This window comes from Ursus maritimus, unplaced genomic scaffold (genome assembly GCF_017311325.1).
Source record: "Ursus maritimus isolate PB19 unplaced genomic scaffold, ASM1731132v1 scaffold_18, whole genome shotgun sequence".
NCBI classification, from domain to species: Eukaryota; Metazoa; Chordata; class Mammalia; order Carnivora; family Ursidae; genus Ursus; species Ursus maritimus.
In genome coordinates this window covers 56,647,636-56,672,355 of record NW_024424230.1, presented here as the reverse complement: position 1 = coordinate 56,672,355, position 24,720 = coordinate 56,647,636, and the positions used below count along the sequence as shown (strand labels likewise).

Here is a 24,720-nt window from a genome sequence, read left to right as displayed (position 1 = left end):
TTCTGAGATTTTTCTGGGGTTTTTGTTGTTTTGGCTTTTAAATATTGGTAGGAAAATGCTGGTCATTAGAGTGCTGCCTCTCAAAATTCATGTACATCTCAGTCACCTGGAATCTTGTTGAGGGGCAGAGTCCGATCCCGCACTCCTAACGAGAATCAAGGTGGTATTTTTAAATAGTAAGATCCTAGAAGAAGCTGTTGGTGTGGGATCTTACCTTTCCCAGATTAATACTCTCTCCGTAATTTTGATATAACTCCAACGGCACAGTAATCAAAAAGAGGAAGTATTTAATATTTGTGTTTTGTTTCCTCAGTTGCCAGCCGCTGCTTTTAGGTGTGTGGTGGTGGTGCCCACGTGGTGACCGGCCCTCGGGACAGGTGGCCGTGACCACAGTGGCTGCGGTGGCAGCACCAGCCCCGGAGCTGGTGTGCGAGCCCGCAGCCCTCCCGCAGGGGATGGGAAGAGCGAGGGTCAGCCAGGTACAGGCTCTCGGGATGGGGGGCGGGTGCATCCTCCAGCTGCCCAGACTGTTCCGTCTGGCTCGTCCACTGTCTTGGAGAGCCGCCGCCTCCTGTGCACAAACACATGGGGTCCGTACCAGCCTATGTGCCCGCTCAGCCAGTGTCCCCACAGTCTTCACATCGAAGGCAAAGCCAAACCTGGTCAGTCCTTAATCCGCCCCTCTCTCCCCAGCTCCACCTACTTGATAGCATCCCCCCGGGGCTCTGCTCTTTCCTTCAAGGAGTGGGAGCTCCTACAGCACTTAGCATCGCTGTAAGCTTCCGCAGAGGTCTGATCGGCCCTGGCGCAGAGGCGCCAAGGCGGGGTGGCCAGACAAAAAGTAAAAATACAGGAGAGGAGAGCCAGGACACCCTCACTCACACTTATGTGTCACTGTTGATCTGAAATTAAAGCATAATGGGATGTCTGTCTTTGCCCTGGCAGCCCCACGGTAAGGTCAGCCGAAGTCAAAAGACTGAAGTCCAGCGAGCAGTAGGGCACCACCAGCCCTCCCAGGCCTCTGCCTGCCTGGAGGCGGCGCCATCCCCTGCGCCCCAGCCGCAGGGGCCTGGGCACCCCACCTGCCAGGGCCGAGTTCATGATTCCTCCAGAGAACTTACCCTTCCTTCCCTATGGCTGCTCCCTGCTTGGGAAGACAGACAGCAGATGGCATGGAGACCATCTTCATAGCAGTAGATGAGATCCGTAGGTGAGAAACTCAAGAATTTTGGGTGCGACCTTTATCAGAAGGCTACAGACATCCTCCCAAAGAGGCAGCTCTTGCTTTCTCTAATTGGAGCTGGAATTTTCAGCAGTTTCTTGCCTTTTGCTGGGGCTGGGCACTCCAGAGAATCAGAACTGGCCCAGGGTCCCTGCACAGAGGGCACTCCATTCCCTCAGTCTCAGGGATGTGTGGTGACAGGAGAGGCAACAGCCGGCTGCGTGCCGTACCACTGCTTTGTGCCTCAGCCTCCTGGTGTTAAAAACAAGACAGCAGGCCCAAAATGGAGTCGCTTATGCTAATCCCCACGTCTCCAAACCGAGACTCAACTTACAGTTTCCGCTCTCCCGGAAACAGAATTTGGAACCAGCCAGGAACTGCCTGACCAGCACTAGGGAGGTAAGAGACCCAGGCCGTCACCTAAAGGAAAGCAACTCTGTAATAACCAACCTGCTTTATGGCTGCTTCTAACTTCTTTGTCCTTGCTCCCTTCTGCCTATAAGCCTTTCATTTTGTACCACTCCTTGGAACTCCTTTCTAGCTGCTAGATGGGATACTGCCTGATTCAAATCAATCTTTGCTCAAAGAAGGTTAAAATTTGTAACCTGCAGATGGGATCCTGGGAAAACTGGCAGTTGCCAGCAAACCATGAGAATTCCTACCAGGGTCAGCTCTTCCATAGCTCTACGGTGCCTGGTCTAGAGAAGAAGCCAGAATGTGACCTTGTCCCTTCCTTTCCATATTCAGATTGGCAGGCAAAAAGCATTTAAGAATTAGATCTTTGAATTAGAACTTGGAATTTGTTTTTGGTTACCCGTTGGTTCTTCTCCACAAATATTAGTGAAAAGTTTAAGCCATCTGAGCAGGCAACCTCAATTTATTCCATTCTGCCTAAAACAAAATTTGTATCTGACTTTCTTTCGTAAACTAGTGAGTTCTGCGCTGTTGTAACTGTCTCACAGCTGAAATCTTACAAGCTACTGGACCTCTGTGTCTGTAGGCTTGGTTGTGTCAACGTATATCCCTTATAAATGTGTGATTTCTTCTTTAGCTCCAGATGATTGCCAAAATTAACTTGTAAGGAGCCCTATTTGGCTTAAAGACAAGTATTATATAATCGAGTATACGCCCAGAAACACAGAAACTAACCCAGTTGTTTTTCAAGTTCATGTGATCGAGGATAATCTTCAGTAAGTAAAATCTAGTTTAAGTTTGTTGGTTTAATGAAAATAGGCATGTCTTTAGAGTTAACATTAAATACAATGTGAAGATAGAACTTTTATTCTGCCTTAGTTTACTAAAAACCAGGTAAGCTCATGTTGTCTCTGTTACAGAATTTGTCAGCAAGAAAGATAACTTAAGATGGTGGTTAGCAGTTCGATATCATTAAATTTTCACGACCAGTCTAAATTAATTAAGAACAAGTGAATTAAATAGATGTAAATAAGAAAAAACTTTATAAATGAACTTTTCAACAATAATTATCCTTTTTGGTATGTCTACTTAAAAAGTTTTCAAAATCTTTTTGGTAACTTGAAACCTTAAAGGTATCCTGAGATAAACAATGGATATTCATGGAGTATCTAGATCAGTTTCCAAATAAGATAAAAATACCGAAACATTGGGGCATCTGGTGGCACGGTCGGTTGAGCATCCGCCTCTTGGTTTCGGCTCAGGTCATGATCTCAGGGTCGTGGCATCAGGCCCCCTGTGGGGCTCCACACTCAGCCGGGGGTCTGTTGAGTTCTCTTTCTCCCTCTGCCCCACCTCCCGCTCTCTCTCCCTCAAATTAAATCTTTAAAAAAAATACTGAAACATCACTGAACAAAGGTTTACCACTTTTGGCTTCCTTTTATAGAGGAGATAGACATTCAGCTCTATCAGTAAACACGTTTTGTGCTGCGTTGGAAAATTTACTGAGAGGAAGAATATGCTTTTAGAATCTATGAAAATGTATCTACAAATTTGCCGATCCACAGAAGGCTAGCTTAGCAGTCCACAATTGCTTACTTCTTTGTTTTCACTAGGAATGAAGGATCCTAAGGGTTACAAATTCTAATCAATGCATATAATGAACGCTACTTAGAAATAGTAAGGGTGGGGGCGCCTGGGTGGCTCAGTTAAGCATCAGATTCTTATTTCTGCTCAGGTCACGATCTCAGGGTTGTGCCACGGAGCCCTGCCCTGTGTCGTGGAGCCTGCTTAAGATTTTCCCTCCCTCCCTCTCTCTGTCCCTCCCACCCCACTCTCCCCTCCCCTACTCTCTCTCAAAGGAAAAAAAAAAAGGGTGAAAGGAAACACCTGCATATTGAAAGCAGATGAGGAAAGTAAAATGACTGGCTAAATTTTCCATAATTAAAGGAGAAAACCCAGGACAAAATCTGAATGGATAGGAAAAGGTTGTAGAAAGTTTGTGGAAAAGGAATCTTGGGAAAGGAATTTAAGCGTGGTGAAGCTGGCTAAGATTGGAATATAGAGTTACTACAGTTTTTTTAAAAAATGAGTTTTAGTATCAAAAATACAGATACAAAATCAGAATTTGGTTTTGTCTCTGTTAAAAGGACAAAGTTTTCTTAGATGGTTGTTCTGCTCATAAGAAATTGCAAAGGTTGTTTTGTGGGTTTTGTCTTTTTTTATTTAACCTTTGGACAGCGAAGATTTTCTTCTTCCCCAAATTACTTACTGTGCTTTACACTGTCTCTATCAGTCTTTGATGATTTAAAACCCAGTGTTCACAGTATTGAGAGCTAACCTCCTGTATTTACCTCAGCATCTTCTAGTCACTTTCACTAGACAATTACTATTTCATAATTATCTGTGATCCTATCTAATCACATGTTCAAAACTTTTGACATTTTCTTAAAATTCTCAATAGTCTTTTTGACCTCAAACTAACTTTGAGATTTCCCAGAGGGCTTCTGGAAAATCTCAAAGGCTCTCATTAATTTCACATGTTAAAATATGTGGGACGCGTTGTCAAATGCTGATTGTATGTGTGCCGTAAACCTTACGTTGTGTGTGTAGGGATATATATTACTAACGTAAGTAATCCAGAAATTGCGGTTTCTAGATATTTGTCAAAACCCTCATTGTCTAATTATTATCCTAAATGATGAAATAACATTTCCTTCTCCGATGAACTCATCAGATCATTAACCACGGGCATTTTTAAAGTCTTGACAGACAGTTGCTTTACTCTGATACTTTTGTAAAAGTGAGATTCATGGAAAGGCCCCTCCCGAGGACTCTGACTACTGACAGTGCTGCTCCAAGGCAGTAAACCCCGGGTGCAGATTTCACACTGAAGACGGCTCCACCTGACACCTAGTCCTATGCAAATGGCTGGAGCCCTCAAAAGAAAGTGACCAGGAAGAGAAGTAGCCAACACTGAGGCAGACAGCTTCTGAGACGTGGGGCCAAGAATGCTTCTTTCTACTCCTTCTTCCCTCTCTGACCGTCCTTTCCCTAATTCTTACACCATGAAGGTCTTCAGGATTCTTTTGCTCATCTTTTGCCTTGCCTCTGGCCCAGAAACGACCTTGTTCACACACCTCAAGCAGGTAATCGACATGGATTAAATCACCGCCGGATTTGCCACGACGCTGGTGATCCTGTAGTTCTGTCCATCACTAACTTTCTGATTTCCTATGCCTTGGTTTCTTTGGAACAAGCTCAGCCCTCTCGGTGCTGTCGGGCTCCCTAACCCTTGGGGTCCATCTCCCTATGTCCTGTTAACCCCAAACCTGGGGAACCTTGCGTCCAGGCTCTGGACCAAGAAACAGATAAGAGATGCTACCAGAATAAAACCACCTGTGCAGTCTGCAGATCCGGAAATGGTACGTACGGGCCTCCACGGCTGTTAGCGGGCCAGGCCCAAGCCGCAGACTCAAACCAGACTGCCCAGGAAGCACTCGATTCCAGACTCACGCCCTTCAACAGATTGCCCTCTTCAGCTGGCTAAGCGTCAGTGCAAATGTGGCCAGGATCAGAACTTCTCCTTAACTCCTGAAGACATGAAGAATCTGCTGCTGCAGCGGCAGCTGCCGCGTGACAAGCAAAGCCTGAGCTCTCTCACCGGTCTTGATACTCGGGAGGCCCCTGGGTGTCTGAGCAGGGCGGGGTCTGTGCTGTGGCCAGTGCCACTGGCTGCACTTGGACGGACACTGGTGTGCAAGTGGAGACGCAGCTACCCAAGAGCTGTGAACACGCCAGTTGACGTAAATGACTCCTTCAAACAGGGTGTCTTTGTTGACTGCCTTGGGTCTTGGGGACCATGGCCCCTCGCCGAATCTGTCAAAAGCTTTAAACCCATGTCCACCGCCACTTACCACCACGCAGATGATCTCCCTAAGAATGTAACATCAGAAAAGGAACAGAGAATGGCCAAATTAAAGAATGTGAACCCGACACTGGGCGAAAACTGCAAGAACACCAGAATGGTAGCAGAGAGGAGCACTAATGCCTTAATTTTTGATCCCATCCCTCCAGGCTGAGAGTCTCATCAAGACGGGGGTTATTGTTAGAGACTTATGCTAAGCCCCACATCAGCAAGCACAACTTAATTCTAAGTTCAGAGCTCCTGGCAATGGAATCTTCACCAGAAATCGCCTAATCAATGCTAGTTAAGCTGCCTGACAGACCCCTGCCAGCCCTGAAGTGAAGGTGACTTTGTAATAACTAACCTGCTCTCTTGCTAAGTCAGGCTGACTGACCCGTGCATCGTTGCGAAGGCACTCTGCCCTGTAAGCAGGACGTCGCTCACAGAAGCAGCCTCCGCGCCGATCCCAGTCAGCTGGGCCGCACGATCCTGTGCTTCCTCAGCAGGAAGCATCTACCTGGGGAAGGACGACAGCAAACCCTTGCAACCAGCCAGGGGCATCAAGTCCACTGAGGTGAGGAGCAGACAGCGAGCTAAAACCAAAGGTTAGTGACCTCCGGGACCTTAAAGAAGTATCCAACCAATCCCAGCCAGCCACAGGGTGCTACCTGCTTCAAAGAAGGAACATGTACAAATAAAACAAGACGCTGGGTTTTGTTTTGTTTTGTTTTGTTTCCTCAAATGGCTGTTGAATTTATTTGCTTGATCAATAATGGTCCTGGCAAAAATTAGTTAACCAACGCTGAGACAACTGTAATGAAATACTAATTTTAAAAATCCATGACACCTTGATAGAAATTAGAGTTTACACAAACAAAAAAGAAACCTTAAATATTGCCAGCAAATACGAAATGAATGTAATATGACCGACAGGACAGCAAGAAGGCTTTTATACGTTTATATTTGACACCTGACCATATTTTCAGTCACCATAATATCTTCTCTCCAGATTTAAAAAAATAGTATGCTGATTTCTATAACAAAGCTTTTTTTTCGTACAAAAATCAAACAATGGCCAACAAGTCACAACAGTGCAATAGGTAGAGAATAAAAAACCGCATCAAACAGGTGCTGAAAATAAATAGTAACTAGGAGAGGACAGAGCCCTCGTGGGGGGTTTGTTTCCATCACCTTGAGTGTGTGGGGTCTGTCTTCACAGCCACGAGAGCTGACCTACCTCATGGGTGCCACTGATTCCGGCAGAGCGTGACTGATAGAGGTGCCTGAGAGCTGACCTCCCAGATGCCTCAGTCACCAGAGAAGTTACGGAAGCAAGAAAACGGGGCCGGGGATCACAGCTATCATTTAAAGGAAAAGGTTTTTTTCTATTGCTCAATCTTTTCAATTGGGAGTCCATCAGGAGGTTCACGGAGATGATACGGGTCATTGAAAACTTGTTTAAGAGCATATATGGCTTATTCAGGCAAAGAGACTTTTACATTCTAGCCCAAGCAAGCAATCTCAGTCATTCTGTGTTTCGTGGCAAACCAGTCACACACTATTTCTGAGTTTAGAAACCCAGCCTGTGTGTGGCTGCCTTAGGCCAGGCAGCTACCTTCCACCAACCCAGTGAAAAGCATGTGCTCATCACCAGCAGCAAGGAGCCCGCAGGAGCGAGGGGGCTGCTGCGCTGCGCCACTGGGGGCCACGCAGGCCACACTGCCCCGGGCCAGTGGGCAGGCTCCGCTGGCAGCTCTGTCTGTGACCGGCTAGGCCATCCTGTGACTCAGGCTCATGCACTGTGGTTTAGGACCGTCAAAGGAGAGGGTGACGAGGGTGGGTAAAGGTAACCTCAGTAAGAGCCGTTCTGGCCAGTCAGGAAATATGAGGCAGCTCCCCATTATATAATCTGCACCGAAAAGGTGTAAAAGGCACAAGCAAGAGTGACTAGTAAGCAGAGATCCCGGAGGGTGAGACTGTGGGGCAATCCACAAGGCAGGAACAGTGTGTACCTTGTCTGGTTCCCCCCCCTTGAACGAGAGAAAGAGATCCTGATTCTGCTGTAATAAAAAAGCAAAGAAAGACAATTTTTGGTTTAAAAAGAAGCCACTCAAGGGTTAAAATAGTTTTAAGTTAACAAAGAAAATTAATCTTCAAATAAGCTGACGCTATCTGGAAAACTCATCTGTCCCCTACAAGCCCACGCTGCGTGCACTGCTTTGTCCTCCCGTGTAACCTGAGCCTGACGCGGAGAAGTCATACGTGTGAAAAGAAGGAAGAGTCTGAGGAGAAAAACATCTTTACAGAATGTACAGCAGAGAGTTGTGCACTCCGACTCTCGGGGTTACAGTAAGACGCACAGGTCTCGGCGGGTCTGGGGATTCCGTGACGCTCGGGCCGCTCAGATGGGCGTCTCCTTCCGGTCTCTGCTCGGTGACGGCTTGGCCTGCTCCTTGCCTGCCTTCGGCGGCTCCTTAGCCGCTTTCGTCTCCAGGGCGCTGTCTCTGGGCGGCTGCGCGGCGCCCCCACGCCGCTCGGGCTCGTCGTCGTCCTGCCCCTGCGGCTCGGGCTTGGCTCGCTGCAGCTGCAGCAGCCGGAGCTGCACCCGCAGTTCGATGATGGCCTCGCGCTCTTCGTGGATTGCCTGATTCAAATGATTGTTCTTTATCTTGGGGAAGACAAAGGAACAGTTGTCACTTAAGCAAGAAGGGCAAAAGGAGCGTGATTCAGGGACAGAGAACAGTTCGCAAGGGTACCCTACACGAGAATCTACTTTTGTTTCCTCAACTTCGTGGTCAAACGGGAGATGAGAACATGAATATGCAAATGAGACACGTAGACACCTTGGCCCAGAATGCACAAAATTCTGCTCATTACAGAAGAGTAAACACATCTGGAAAAGATAAATGCACCAAGAGACAGCTTGCTTAATGACATTAAACATTTCAGTGTTTAAAACAGGTTTAATTTCTGTTTTGAACTGACTCCTGACCAGCCCGTAAGTAAGTGGAAGATAAAAGTGACTTGACCAGCAACCAGAAGGGGAAGTCAGAGCCAGGATAAAATCCCAGACTCGTCTCAAAAGTGGATGTCTTTGTCTTTTCTGAATGGCATTACTTAACATCTGAACTGTGCGACTTAGGGAAAGGAGAGAGCTATCAGTTCTCCATTACTGCACTCCTTCAGCAGAGCCAAGGTAAAGCAGAACAGAAGCTGATGCCAAACTCCGCTGACCTCCCGAAGCCGGGGCCAGCCGCTACAGGCACACCCCTCTGCTCTGCGGCAGCGCCCACACGCAGCCCGTGTCCCCCAGCCTCCCTTGCAGCTGTGGCCTGGCACCGCGCCTCTGCCAACGGTACGAGAAGAAGCGCTGGCTTCTACTTGTGCCACTTGCCCTTAGCCACCAGGTGTTCTTGGGAACCTTCTTTCCCCCTTCCTGCTAAGAGTGGGTAAGACCTAAGGGGCTACTCTGGACCCCAAGTGTTTTCCACTAGTGTGGAGGGTGGGAGACCTAGATGTCTACCAGGCGAGGCACAGAACTGTCTTGTTCAAACCATGGGAGTCTTCTCTTTGTTACACCAGCTAAGCCTGTAACCTAAGTACTACAATTCTGGAATATGTTTTCCTACTTAGGATTTTCCTATGATCTGTAAAATGTTAAGAAAGCAAAATAAAGTGGCAACATTGAGACCCTTCTAAAGAAGGGAAGCTACCCGGTGGCCCAGGTCCCAACCGCAGACAACACAACACAACCCTGGCCGTGGCAAGTGTTCTGAGACTTGAGCCTCGGTGGGCAGCCCCTCTCAACTCTGTCCACAGAACTTGTTTGGCGTGGAATTCTAGTGTTCTATGCAGTGGGTGGCTCTGATTTGCCCCAGAAGCTGAATGCACCGGGACGAGAGAAACAAAGTTGTCCCACCATTCTTAGAATCTAAGAGGAAATGGCTTCTTTCTCTCAGGTAAAGAGAGAGTTTTCCCTAAGGTAAAACATCCAGAGACAATGATTAATCTGGGGTAAGAAGGGAAATTCTGATCAGGACCATGTAAATCTCTTGCTTTCTTTTCACCATGCAGTTGCCTCCCAGATCCCTAGTGCCAAGTTTATTCACACTGGCTGCTTCAGGGGTTAAGAGACGAGAGAAAACTTTCTCCCCATTTTACCCACAGGTGAGTCAGGAGACTTTTCCTTCTTCCACCAGCATTTCTCTTTCTGTTCATCTCTGGGAAGTTAGCCCAGATCTTCCACAACTGTTCAAGAAAGGCTTCCCATAAGTGGGAGGGAAAGGTCGTCACACCCAGGAATGCCCAGTGAGGTTACACCTGTGCTGTGTGCACGGCCAGGACCAGCTCAGGCCCTGCACACTCTGGTGAGATGTCCCCTAAACTCCTCTCTACTCAGCCTCCCCATTGTTTCCCAAGGAAAGGAAGACAACTTCTAACGGAAAGAGGTGGCCTCTACAAGTTTCTGGAAGCTGGTGCTCACTTCTAGCTCTTCATTCTGCCTCTGTAAGTCCTCCAGGATGATCTGAAGCTCCTCTTCATCCTCACTCTCACTCTCACTGTCAGAGGAGTACTCCTCGGTCTCACTGCGGACATGCTGCTGACGGCTGCGGGTGGGAGGCCAAGAGAAAAGGACCATTGAGCAGAGGAAGGAAGCAGAAGGAAGCAAAGGACCAGTGAGCTCCCTTCCCACCCTTCTTTTAGATTTCCCAGGTTTTCATGAATCTGCTTGATACAGCACCATTCTTAAGACTCAATCATGAAGAAAGTTAGGGGCGCCTGGGTGGCTCAGTCAGTTGAGCGTCCAACTCTTGGTTTCAGCTAAGGTCATGGTCTCAGGGTCACGGAATCAAGCCCTGGTTGGGCTTCACGTTCCGCAAGGAGTCTGCTTGAGATTCTCTCTCTCCCCCTCCCCGCCACCACCCCCAACTGTGTAAACTCTCTGTCAAATAAATAAATCTTAAAAACAAGAAACTTGAAAGATGACTGATTTGGATGCCCAGTTCTTTTGTATGGAAGTTTGAGAGCTGAAACAAGTTTGTGCTTATATTTAAGTGAACATACTTGAAAACTTAAAACCCTCTGCTTTCCTTTACCTCTGAATTTCAGCAATCTCAGCTCTGAGGCGTTCAATCTCTTCTTTTTCTGAGGCAATCTGTCGTCGTAGAAACTGCTCCATGGCTAGAAGCTCCTCCTGTTCAGTCAGGATCTCGTTCTCCTGAAATAATGATCACTGGTGAACACCTTGCAAGTATGAATCTAGGAAATGTCACTTTTCTGGGGCCTCCTATGTTCCCTTGAATTCTTTAGCCCCATATATACATAACACAAGTTATGGGAAAGCTTATACTGCAAAGCTTGTATCCTATTTCCTTAATGTCAAGAAAAAGCTCTCTGAGAAAAGGTAGACTAAGTTATTTGGGAGGAATGTCTAGATTTTTCTCAAGACATAAAATGCCACCTAGGAATCCCATGTCCTCGTTTTGCAAAGGCTCCCTACGAGGCAATCACACTGGGCACAAAGCCAAAGGTCAAGTGACTATGTCTGTTTTTGAGTCTCAGTCCCTCCTGAATGCCTTCCCACCACTCAGTAAAGGGAGTGTCTATTTCAGGGTCAAGATGGCCCCTGACAGTGCACTGGGAAAAGGACCCAGGAGATACACAGCTGATGTCAGTATCACCTTAAAGTAGATCTAGTAAAGGGAAGATGTTCCCGGAAGAAATCTTTTCTCCTCACCAAAAGCCACCAACCTCTTCAACCCATGTCCCCGGAGATGATAAACAGTAAATATTCTGCTTTCACAGAACATGCATTTCTAAAACTGAATCACCAGAGGGGGAGAAAAAACCCCTATCTGTCCAAGATCTACCTAACCCCTCCAAACTAGAGAAAAGAATCAAAGCAAGAGTTCCAGAGGTAGAAATGTATGGCTATGAAAACGAGGAGTTGGAGGCAAAGCTCTACAGCATTTCCTTCCCAATTCCTAGATATCCAGGGGATAAGCACCTATGATCAAACCTGAAAGACACTGTAGTCAAGTTCTAGAGGGAACTACTCAAAGCCTCTGACAAGCGAGTGAGCTTGGAGATGGAATATGCAGGGTTCCTTTCCCACAGGTTTCTAAACACACATGTTTTCCCTTTACCCCAGTACACCTAGTAAAGTTAATGTGCTGAGAAATATCAAATTGGAAAACTCTGAAATAAAGACATAATCTGGGACTTCATCTTGTCTTCAGGGGAAGAGCGATGTGTCCCTGGCAGGCAAAACACAGTCTTTCTCAAGTGACAGAAAAGGACTGGAACTTGTCCAGCTTTAGGTGTCCCATATCCATGAATTTCTGGGAGTACAGACGCTGCTGTGCCTAGAATTTCATTCATTTCTGGTTAAACTCTGGAAGATTCCAGAACAGAGTAAATTTGACTTAAGAAATTCAAGAGAGAACGAAAGGAGCTCATCTTCAGCTCTATGCCTAGAACAGTAGATACTCAAGGGCTATCTGTCAAATCAATGAATGAATAATAAAACAACTCCTCTCCAACAGCTTTCAACCACAAAGAATAAAATCAAAATATCTAAACAGATATTATCAGCAATAACAATCAAATAAAATCTGTACTGTTACATTTCAAGGATCCCAAACTTTGTGGTCAGGAAGAACATGTCTTAAAATATTTATTCAAGTCCAATCTCATTAATATGGAATAAGTACAACTAATCTGTAAGTTGGGGAAAACACCTATAATTCAGACCTGTGTGTGGATAAAATGAGATTAAGTAAAGCATCTAGAACAGTGTCTAGTAAGAAGTAATCAATAGAAGGTAGCTTCTTCCTCCAGCTGAAAGGAGATGTGGTTAGGTGTTAGGCAAACACCACAAAAAGGTAAGACCAAATATAACAGGCACGATCCCTCTAAGGCTGCCAAATCGTCTTCTAAGTTTCTTTAAAAGATTCACACCTCTGTAGTTGAGCTTCTTAAATTTAATATATGATGACCATTAGGAGTCTTACAACACACTCCTGAATAAGCAATGGGTCAAAAACTGACTCAAATCATCTAGAGATGAATCAAAGTGGAAATATATGTCACAAGTACGGGATGCAGCAAAGGCAGCTCAAAGAGGAAAGTTTCTGGTATAAATGGCTTCATTAAGAAAAAAGATCTGAAATAACCTATTCTACACGTCAAGGAACTAGAAAAAGAACAAACTAACCCTAAAGTTAGCAGAAGGGAGGAAATGATACAGATCAGAGCAGAAATAAATGAAATAGAGACTATAAAATCAATATAAAAGATCAGTAAAACTAAGAGTTGGTTTTTTGAAAAAAAAAAAAAAACATAATTGGCACACCTTAGCTAGACTGAGAGAGAGAACTCAAAACTATAAATGAAAGGGGAAACATTACAACTGATACCACAGAAATACAGAACATTAGAAGAGACTACTACAAGCATTATACACCAACAAACTGGATAACCTAGAAGAAATGGATATGTTCTTGGAAACATATTACCTACCAAGACTGAATCATAAAGACTGAAAATCTGGAGAGCAGTACAAAGATTGAATCAGTAATTAAAAATCGCTTAACCAAGCAAAAACCAGGACCAGACGGTTTCACAAGCGAATTCTACCAAATATTTAAAGAAATAATGCCAATCCTTTTCAAACTCTTCCAAAAAAAAAAAAAACTTTAAAATGTTCCCAAACTTCCTTTCACAAGGCCAGCATTACCCTTGTCCCAGAGCCAAAGACATTACAAGAAAATTACAGGCTGATATCCCTGAGGAACACAGATGCAAAAATCCTCAACAGCATACCAGCAAACCAAATTCAACAATACATTAAAAAGATCACGTGGAAATTATCTCTGGAGTGCAAGGACAGTTCAACATATGCATCTCAATAAATGGGATACACCACATTGACAGAATGAAAGATAAAAATCTTATGATCATCTCAGATGAAAAAAGCATTTGACAAAATGCTTCCTTTCATGATAAAAAGTCTTAACAAAGTGGGTATAGAAGGGACACATATCAACATAATAAAGGCCACATATGGTAAGCCCATAGGTAACATCATACTCCACAGTTAAAGGTTAAAAGCATTTCCTCTAAGATCAGGAGCAAGACAATCATGCCCACTCTCACCACTTCTATTCACTAGTTAGTACTGGAAAGCCTAGCCAGAGTAATTAGACAAAGAAAAGAAATAAAATGTATCCAAACTGGAAAGAAATAAAATTGTCTCTGTTTGCAGACAATGTGATCTTATATACAGAAAACCCTAAAGACTCTACCAAAAGCAACAAAAAAAAACAAAAGACCTGTTAAACCAATTCAGTAAAGTTGCAGAATATAAAATCAACATACAAAAATCAGTTGTATTTCTGTACCCTAGTGAACTATCTGAAAAAGAAATTAAGAAAATTCCATTTACAACTGCAACAAAAAATAAAATACTTAGATTAAATTTAACCAAGGAAGTAAAAGACCTATTCAAACTAAAACACTGATGAAAAAAACTGAAGACACAAATAAATGGAAAAATATCCCATGTTCATAGATCAGAAGAAATAATAGTTAAAATGTTCATACTACTCAAAGAGCTCTCAAGATTCAAATTTCCAATGGTGTTTTTCACAGAAATAGAAAAAATAATCCTAAAATGTATACAGAACCAAAACAGACTGTTAAGTTAAAGCGATCCTGAACAAAAGGAACAAAGTTGGAGGCATCACACTACCTGATTTCAAAGTATACTGATTTCAAAAGCTGTAATGAAACAGTATGGTACTGGCAGAAAAAGACAGAGACCAATAGAGTGGAACAGAGAGCCCAAAAATAAATCCACACATTTATGGCCAACTGATCTTTGCAAAGGTGCCAAGAACACATATAGGGAAAGGATCATCCATTCAAATAAATGGTGCAGGGAAACTGGTCTTCCATGTGCAAAAGAATAAAACTGGACCCTTACTCCATATATATAAATCAACTCAAATTAAAGATTTAAATATAAGATCTAAACCATGTAACTATTAGCAAGAAAACATAAGAAAAAGGTCCCTTGACACTGGTCTAGGCAGTGACTTTTTAGATATGACCCCCAAAGCAGGCAACTAAAGCAAAAAATAGACAAATGGGATGGCATCAAACTAAAAAGCTTCTGCACAGCAAAGGAAAAAGTCAACAGAGTGAAGAGACAACCTATGGAATGGGAGAAAATATTTGCAAACCATACATCAGATAAGAGGTAAATATCCAAAATTTCTAAGGAACGCAACCAATTCAACAGGTAGAAAACAACCAACCCAATTCAAAAATGGGCAAAGGACCTGAACAGGCATTTCTTAACAGAAGACCTACAAATGACCAAACATCACTTGTTATCAGGAAAATGCAAATCAAAACCACAATGAGATATTACTTTACAACTGTTAGGATGTCTATTATCAAAAAAAAAAAAAAAAAGGATGTAGAGAAAATGGAATTCTTGTACACTGTTGGTGGGAATGTAAACTGAATACAGCCATTATGGAAAACAGAATGGAGGTTCCTCAAAAAACAAAAAATAGAACTACCCTATGATCCAGCAATTCCACCTTTGGGTTTATATCCAAAGGAAATGAAAAGGATACTGAAGAACTGCCATGTTTACTGCAGCATTATTCACAATAGTCAAAATATAAAAACAACCCAATGGTCAATGCGCAAATGGATAAAGAAGACGTGAGGTTTATAAACATATACACAGGAGTATCAGCCATAAGAAAGAAGGAAATCCTGCCATTTATGATAACATGGATAAACCTGGAGGACATTATGTATGCTAAGTGAAAAAAGCCAGAGAAAGGCAGACACTCACATATGATCTCACTTCTAGGTGGAATCTTAAAAAAAAAAAAAAAAAAATTCACAGAGGTAGAGAGCAGAACAGTGGTTACCAGAGGCTGGGGGATGGGGAAAATGGGGAGATATTGGTCAAAAGATACAAAGTTGCAATTACAAAGAATGAGTAAGTCTACAGATCTAGACTATGACTATAGTTAATAATACTGTACTGAATACTGGAAATACACTAAAAGAATGGATTTCAGGTGCTCCCATCACAAAAGAAAAAGGTAACTAGATGAGGAGATAATGTTAATTAGCTTTACTGTAGTAATCACTTCTCTATGTATAGGTCTATCAAATCATCATGTTGTATGTACACTTTAAATATGTACAATTTTTATTTTTTAAAAAGGATCTTGCAAAATAGAGGAAAAAAAGTTTAGCTTACCTGAGCAAGGAGAATATTTATAACTTCTTCATTTTCATTCATTTCTTCTTTGGAAACATCCTCTTTTGAAAGACTGGCAATCTCTTGTGCAATCTTGGTTTCGCACTCCTGTCAAGCAAAATAAATGAAGAAGAACCAGTCAGCCCAATTGTAACATATATTCAACAATTTCACACCATCACCATTTAGAAGTTTCCTTCTCATTTCCTAGAGTTGAAAAAGTCTCACATCGAGGTCTTTCGTCCATTTGGAGTTTATCTTTGTGTATGGTGTGAGAGAGTGGTCAAGGTTCATTCTTTTGCATGTAGCTGTCCAATTTTCCCAGCACCATTTATTGAAGAGACTGTCTTTTTTCCACCGGATGTTTTTTCCTGCTTTATCGAAGATTATTTGCCCAAAGAGCCGAGGGTCCATTTCTGGGTTCTCTATTCTGTTCCATTGGTCTATGTGTCTGTTTTTGTGCCAGTACCATGCTGTCTTTGTGATCACAGCTTTGTAGTATAGCTCGAAATCCGGCATTGTGATCCCCCAGCTTTGTTTTTCCTTTTCAACAGTTCCCAAAGGAAAAGATTTTTAAATGACTAAATGTCTTTTGAAGAGCATGTTTTAGCATGCTGATAAAATGTAATCTAACAAATTTTTCTTTGAGAGAGAGAGGGAGAGAAAGCGCGTATGGGCACAAGTGGGGTGGGGGGGATGGGGCAGAGGGCGAGGGAGATGCAGACTCCCCGCTGAGCAGGGAGTCTGATGCGGGGCTCAATCCCAAGACCCCGGGATCATGACCTGAGCCAAAAGCAGACGCTTAACTGACTGAGCCACCCAGGCACCCTAACAAAATTTTCTTTTACAGTTCATGGGTACTGTGTCCTATTTAAGAAATCATTGCCTAAGCCAAAGTCAATAAGATCTTGTTTTCTCCCAGAAGTTATTATTATTTTTTTTTAGGTCTTAAAGTATGACTCATTGAGTTAATTCTTGTACATGCAGTGTGGAAAGAGTCAAGGTTTTGTTTTGGTTATTCTTTTTTGGCATACAGCTATCCAATTGTTCCAGCATCATTTACTGAAAAGAAAAGTCTTCCCCAAAGGATTGTCTTATCATCTTTGTTGAAAATTAATTGTCCATATATGTGTGGGTCTACTTCTGGACTTCCTATTCTATATGTCTACTTTTATCCAGTATCTACTGTCTTGGTTACTGTAGCTTAACAGTCTTAAAATCAAGTAGTGTGAATCCCCCAATGTTTTTCTTTTTCCCCATTTAGATCATTTGTATTTCCACAGAAATTTTTGAGGAGCTTGTTAATTTCCACAAAAAACACCTGTTGAGATTTTGACTGCGATTGACTCCACAGATCTGAGAATACCTATCATCTTTAAAATATTAAGATACATCACTCTATTTATTTAGGTCTTTTTCTTTTTAGGTCCAGTATCCAACTGCTCATTGCTAGTATCAAGAAATACAACAGACTTCTGTGTATCTAATCTTGTATCCACCACGACCTTGCTAAACTCACTGATTAGTTTTTTTATAGATTCCTTAGGATTTTATATGTAGACAGTCATGTAGTCTATGTATAAAGATTTTCTTCTTTCCAGTCTATATACCTTTTTCTCTTGCTTTATTGTACTAGCTAGAATAAACCTCTAGTAAAATGTTGAACAGAGTGGTGAAAACAGATATCCCTGCCTTGTATACCCCATCTTAGGAGAAAGCATTCAGAGTTTCACCATCATGTACAATATTAGTCACAGATTTTTTTCACAGATGCCCTATATCAGGCTGAGAATGACGTTTGCTGAGAGCTTTTATCATGAATAAGTGTTGAATTCTGCTAAATGCTTTTCTGCATCTATTGATATGATCTTGTGGTTTTTTCTAACTTTTTAGTCTTGTTACTATAATGAATTACATTACTTCTATCTTTAAAAATAATTTATTCCTGGATGGCACGGGAGGAATAAAAAAAAGTAAAAGTAATTTATTCCTCAAAGTTGAAATCAACTTGACAGAACCTTTTGAAAATTTATGAACGAATGAGCAGGTATAAAAAGAGAGCATAAAGAAAATTGATAAAGGTAACCTATTCTTTTCTATGATGACTCTGGTTTGCTCTGTCACAACTCTTTTATCCAAGAGAGAAGTAGAAGTAAGAATAATGAAAACCAGACATACATTATCCCTGTCATAGGTCAGAGACCCTCCATTTAAAGTCTGGTGGGCAATGCCACATGGTTAACAATTACAGCCATGAGGGCTGATCAGTCACTCACTGATTCCAGGCTGAAGAATGAAGGGAACAGTAATGACAACAGGCACAGGAAGCAAAAGACAGATAATCTGGTAAGCAGGAGAAAAGAAGGAAGAAGAATACACAAAGGCTTCTGCTAGTCTGCCAGTCCTGGGGTGCATGTGTAAAAACCCCATGAATGTTTCCTTTCTGATGAAGCGCCACATGAATGCAAATCTCTAACCTCAAAGCAACAGAAACACATGGGTTGTCTTTGTTAGCACAACTACAATGGCAAACCACCACTGATCATGCTCTCCCAGTCTGATAAATGCTAACTAATGTTCCCTGGAAGTAATATTTGGGGCCTGGCACTGAATCTGCACACGGGTTATAAGAGGGTCCAGAGATCTGAGGTCTTAGACTCAGTGTGGCTGCAGGGCAACTTGCAGTCCCAGAGCCAAACAACACACACTACGCTAGAGAAGATCTGACTTGTGTACCCCAAACTTATCAGGAGTCACGTGCTAGTCTTCCTATTATTGGGTGAATAAAACTCCTCCTAATCTTCAGTACCTTTGTGTTTCCAAAGAGCTGACTCAAAGTCCTCAAATTCCCCAGCTGTCTCTGAAATGTCTCACTATCTAACTGCTTCTGTTTACAAGTACAACCAAGCAGGAAATGACAAAACATCTTTCAGTAAAATCATGTTTAGTTTCTTAAAAACCCAACTTTCTGAAGAGATTCCATATGAGGATGAAATTTAGCAGCCATATGAAACTACTTTCAGTTACTAACCAACCGTCCCAAAACTACCTTTGCCTACAGCAAAATGTAGGTGTTTATATATACATTTCTTTGATGCCACTAAAGATTTATTTATTTTAGAGAGAGCGGGAAGGAGGGGCCAAGGGAGAGAGAGAGTCTTAAGCAGACTCTGGCTGAGCTCGGAGCCTGACAAGGGGCTACATCTTACGACACTGAGATCAGGAGCTGAGCCAAAACCAAGAGTCAGATGCTTAACCGACCGTGCCACCTAGGTGCCCATTCTTTGATGCCACTGCAGATGTAAATATAGGGGCACCTGGCTGGCTCAGTCAGTACAGCATTCAGCTCTCCATCTCCGGATTATGTGTTTAAATCCCACGTTGGGCGTAAAGCTTTAAGAAAGTTAATATAGGTTGTTTTAGCTTTATTCTTGAGTTAAGAAAATGTCCCTTTTCATTGATAAAACCATGACTTGTATCTACTAAATACGATGGTTCAAACATTAACAAGGCCAGGGCGCCTGGGTGGCTCAGTTGGATAGGCATCTGCCTTCGGCTCAGGTCACGATCTTGGAGTCTCGGGATCGAGTCCGCATCAAGCTCCCTGCTCAGCAGGGACTCTGCTTCTCCCTCTGACCCTCCCCCCTCTCATGCTCTCTCTCTCTCTCATTCTCCCTCTCAAATAAATAAATAAAATCTTTAAAAATAACAAAAAACAAAAAAAAACAAGGCCAGAGCTAGGTCATCTCAGTGAACTGAATCAATACCTGCGGAAACAGCCTGCATTTTATGTAGGCCTTTAGTCTACAAGGTGCTTCTCAAGCTTTTTATATTTTGTTACTTTGGTATCATTTAACGGGCACCTGGCTGGCTCAGTCGGTAGAGCATGCCACTCTTGATCTCAACATCGTGAGTTCAAGCCCCATGCTAGCCACAGAGTTTACTTAAATTACAAGAATAATATAGTGATTTCCCATTATGCTCAACAGATTCAAAAGCTGTTTACATTTCGCCCCTTTATTGTTTGTGCATCTTTTCTTTAAACATGCACTTTAACATTTTAATTTTGTTATTTTATTTTTTTTTTTTTTTAGAAAGAGTGTGAAGGGGGAGGGGCAGAGAGAGAGAATCTTAAGCAGGCTCATGCCCAGCGCAGATCCCAACAGGGAACTTGATCTCACAACCCTGAGATCGTGACCTGAGTCGGAATCAAGAGTGACACACTTAACCAACTGAGCCACTCAGGTGCCCCTGTACCTAAATATTTTAATGCAGATTTTTTTAAGAACAGACATGCTCATATTAACCATGGTACAATTATCAAAATCAGAACATTTTAAGATTGATCCAATTTTCTAGTCCAGCCTGTTTCATCAGTTATCCCAACTGTCTTTCGTAACACTTCTTCCAATTGTCCAGGATCCAACACAAGGGCCATTTATTGTACTTAGTTGTGTCTGTGCAGTGTTTTTTAATTTGGAACAGTTCCTCACCCTTCGTCTTTCATGACTTTAATATTCTGTGTGTGTTTTATCTTCCAGTTGTGTTCACTGAGGGCCTGGAACCCAAGCTACTACAGTAGCAGTGAGCACACCTGAGCACCCAGATCTTGATTTCTAAATACTGAAAGGAACCATGACTCCTTGGAGAAACATCCAACTTCAGGGCTGGGGTAGAGAAAATACAAGATGAACCTGAAACATTCTGTTGTGCCAAAAAGAAAGGAAACCTAAAAAATGATGAGTGCATGTCACAACACTGGAGCCACTCGAAAAGGTTCCCACTGGCCAAACGTGTATCAATTACGTTAGGAAAGTACTGATTACAATATAACACAAAACAGCAATTAATTAATTAATTAAAAAAGTTTTTAAAACCCAACTTTTTTTTTTTTTAAGAATTTATTTATTTATGTGACAGAGAGACAGCCAGCGAGAGAGGGAACACAGCAGGGGGAGTGGGAGAGGAAGAAGCAGGCTCCCAGCGGAGGAGCCCGATGTGGGACTCGATCCCGGAACGCCGGGATCACGCCCTGAGCCGAAGGCAGACGCTTAACGACTGCGCTACCCAGGCGCCCCATAACCCAACTTTCTAAATTAAATATTTCCCTGATACAAAACTGAAGGATCGACAATCATTAACTAGGAACATTCAAGCAAATAAATTTCCCATCAGGGAACTCCACTTCAGAAAACATGTATATACTGTGTTTTTAAAAGAAACTAACTTAAAATAGTTCAATTAAAAAGTTTAAAAAATTCCAGCACATTCGGTTTATATTCCATTATAAACATGATATACCAAAGTAACAAATTTACTCACTTGTCTTTTAGCTTCTCTCAGTTTCCTTTTGAGGGCTGTCAAAATTCTTTGTACTTCCCATAATCTTTCTTCTTTTGACAAATCCTTTATCCCAGCCTGCAGATCTCGATGTAAACAATTCAAAAGAAACTCCTAGGAAACAATATACCACACACTGAGTGGTGTCCCATGTCTCATCATCTTAAAATAACACCACATGCAATTTCTAAAGATGTACAGCCATCTTTCAATTATCGTTAAGGGAATAAAATAACGGCATGAATTATTTTTTCAAGGATATGACTGAAAACTCTTTTGCCTGGGCATTAGGTTCTCATCATTAACTTACACTGGTTCAGTAACAGTTCATTCATATCCCTTCCCACAACACATCAACAACTAATAATGGGAGCTCAGAGTAGATAAAGACGACCAAACAGGAATTTGATAACATGTATGCAAATAAAAGACTTAATAATCATCAAATATAAGTAGGTTTCTTAGTCTTCAATTTCTTAATCAGTTTTGCTAAACAAACACAACAACCAAATGAATTATTTCTTCTGTCCAAAGTAGTGCAGTGGAAAAGCGCAGGATTTGGGGTCAAATCCTGGTTCTATAGTTCAATAACCATGTGACACAGAGTCAGTCTTTTAATTTCCCCAAATTTATTTTTATCTGTAAAATATGGCTGATAACAGCAACCTTGTCCAGATAAGCTGACATTTTTGGACTCCTTAACAATGTGCCTGGCACCATTATCTCATTTATGGTAATAATCTTCACATCAAACCATGAAATGACCCATTTTAAAATGGGACCACCAAGGCCTACAGAGTTTAAGCAATCTGCCTAAAAATCAGTCAGCTAATTAGAAACCTAGGAAAAACTTAAAGCCAGGTCTTTTGATTTCAAAACCTGTGTTCTTTCTACAATATTCTGACTTCATTGGCATGAGATAGTGCCAGATAGAAATTTCTGCCTTCCGTGTGCCATGAACAATGTGTGTAGCATAGTTCCAGACACACACAAATGTTCGGTGACCCAGAACGACTCCTGATCATCACTGTCAATCATCGTCATCACCCAAAAGGATCAGAGCAAAGGTAGGCTCTTTGGGGCTGAAGCGTGGGGCTGAGCACACACACCTGTCTTCTGATCTCCTCCTTGATGTTCTCCTGGGTCTCTGGCAGTGTGGGCATAGTGGCCATGTTAGACCATCGAAGAGGTTTTGTCACTTGCTTTAGTATCACATTTCCAAAGAGCTCTTGCACATGTGTGAAAAACACATAGAGGACACGATTGCTAATCTAAGAAAAAATAAATAAAAAGATTTGCAAAAAAAAAAAAAAAACCTATTCAAATCATTTTATTTCATTTAATTTGTGTGTGATGCATAGTACGTCCTTTAATCCTAGACACGGGAATGACGGTTTTCCTCAGTACTGAGCAGACATGCTTTGCTAATTAGTGGCCAATTGAAAGAAAAGAATGGAAAAGTAGTAGGAGTTCAGTCATGTATTCAAGCATCATAAGGAAATGGGGGAAAAAAAGGACAGGAAAAAGGATGTAGAAGTCACTGACCATTAATTTGCTCTTTTTTAGCAATATAATATTAACCGATTTAAAAAATTTTATGTTCTTTATTCTCAAGTTATTTTGAGACCTTTTAACACACACAAGTGGATGCACTGAGGAATATGATGCGAGTAAGGGCACTTGCAGTTTTCAAGCTGGGCTGAGTACAAGAACCCTCACTCTAGAAATGAATGCCTTCTGGGCACATCTGCACAGCCAGGGTTTAAATATGATGTGCATATGCTAGGAGATCAGGACATTAATTACTTTCTATCTAAAACTTACAATACGCTTGAACCTTCTATGAAATTATTGTCCCTATTATAGTAATATTAAGTAACAATGTAATATTTACCAAATTCTGAAATCCTGACTAGTCTGAATGATCAAACTGAAATCTGAGAAACATTTTACTTCCAAAATACAATCAATGAACAATGAAAGTGTAAGAAAATACACTCTTACAACAGTGCATTATAATAATGGCTGACAATGACCTAGTATTTTGGCCAAAAAGAGAGCTTAAAATAAAAATACAACCATCATTTCATTTTTGTCTTTTGTGTCTGGCCTCAATAACCTATCAATAATTCTAATTAAAGGAAAATATATGCTCTGTGCCAGCACCAAGTGAGCAGCAACATAAGAAGGCCAAGTGTTTACATTGTAAAGAGGCACCAATTAACACACTACCCCATGCCCTGAAATGCCTCCTCATAGTAAAGTTCTGTAACATCCTTCCCTAAGAGTTATCTTTATGAATGAAATCACCAGGTTAAATCCCTGACCAAACAAATGATGTTAGGCTCCTTTGTGCCTGAGTCTGATATGTGGACATGATGTAATGAAGCAGTAATGCTATTCGAAAAAATAAATGAAATCTTCAAAATTCTATAGATGAACTCTGTAATTGTGGGTCCCATGGGCTCCTCTATTGATGACAATCACTGTCACCAGAAACTGGTTTAGAAACCCACACCAAAGACCATAGAACACTGAAATTACAAAGCTACACGCTGGTCATATGATGACACTCTCCATATTCTGAAAGAAAAAGACCAATATTCAGGCTAATCTATTGTCTACATTTGCTGGTTAACTGCTTTGTATGTGACTCAGCAACAGAAAATGTCTCCGACACTCCCCAGGGTCAGCATCAGAGGGCAGAGAAAGCCATGTACCTGAACAGTCGGGCTGAGCACTATAGAAATGTTCTGTATATTCATTTTTGTTTCCAGTTCCTTCGTGATAACATGGTCCATGTGCACGATCAGCCAAGAAATCAGAAGATAGTTACATTCTGGCAGTTCTTTGAGCAAGCGCTGGAATTCCTGCACCTTCTCGCTCTCTGTGCTCCTCCCACAAGCCTCCTCAAAGCGAGGCATCAGCTCTTTGGTAAGCAGATTCTCCGGAAGGTCTCGCAAATACTGCTTCAACAAACTGGCTACGGTGTTAGGCTCATATTCTTCCAAATTTGGAGACTCCTCTCTGTCATAGGCTGCTTTCAGCTCATCCACCTTTGATTTAATTCCTAAAAACATTCAAATTTCAAAGAGAAAGAGATAATCAAGAAAATATAAGTTTTTAAGTCCTTAGTCCAATCTGCATTTAAGTGATGTGGATTCAGTGCCAGTGACTGCTCATAAAAGTACAAAGTAGCTTCCTGTTGTGTTTAATACTTTGAACTTTAGGCCAATCATTTGAAAAAGCCACAGATTAAGGCCCAGAGACTGCAATGGTCGATGCAAATACTCAAGTGTCATCTAATCTAAACAGCATTTTATATCAATAGTGCTTACATCCGGGCTTTGGCGTTCCTTACCTTATGTGAAAACCTTCCATTACAGTAAGTCTGTAACATATCCAGCACTGACAAAATAAAATCAGTAACTCTAACTATGAAAGTAAGAAGAGAAAGCTTATTTTTGTATAATCTTCATTTTGAGGCAGAAAAGTTAGAAAATAATTCTCATTTTCTTTTTTTTTTTTTTAAGATTTTATTTATTTATT

The 24,720-nt window shown here is 41.9% G+C and overlaps 1 protein-coding gene and 1 long non-coding RNA gene across 4 annotated transcripts in view; one reads left to right on the top strand and one right to left on the bottom strand.

Annotated features, from left to right (window-relative positions):
- Positions 1–6,252: 6,252 nt before the first annotated feature.
- Positions 6,253–24,720, bottom strand: part of RALBP1 (ralA binding protein 1) — a 54,636-nt gene continuing 36,168 nt past the window's right edge. For 2 of the 3 annotated variants that reach the window (XM_008690078.2, XM_040632723.1), the window contains exons 4-10: positions 23,892–24,241; positions 22,281–22,442; positions 21,154–21,285; positions 15,832–15,939; positions 10,637–10,758; positions 10,024–10,147; positions 6,485–8,208 (exon numbers count right to left, since the gene is read on the bottom strand). In XM_008690078.2, coding sequence (XP_008688300.1) covers positions 7,942–8,208; positions 10,024–10,147; positions 10,637–10,758; positions 15,832–15,939; positions 21,154–21,285; positions 22,281–22,442; positions 23,892–24,241 — 1,265 coding nt within the window. In that variant the 3' untranslated portion in view covers positions 6,485–7,941. Of the gene's footprint in view, positions 8,209–10,023; positions 10,148–10,636; positions 10,759–15,831; positions 15,940–21,153; positions 21,286–22,280; positions 22,443–23,891; positions 24,242–24,720 lie in introns of all 3 variants that reach the window. The other variant, XM_040632724.1, reaches the window with a different exon arrangement.
- LOC121103272 lies at positions 8,215–10,506 on the top strand. The gene is made up of 2 exons (XR_005835432.1): positions 8,215–9,707; positions 9,960–10,506. It is a non-coding gene; the product is annotated as an uncharacterized LOC121103272 (long non-coding RNA).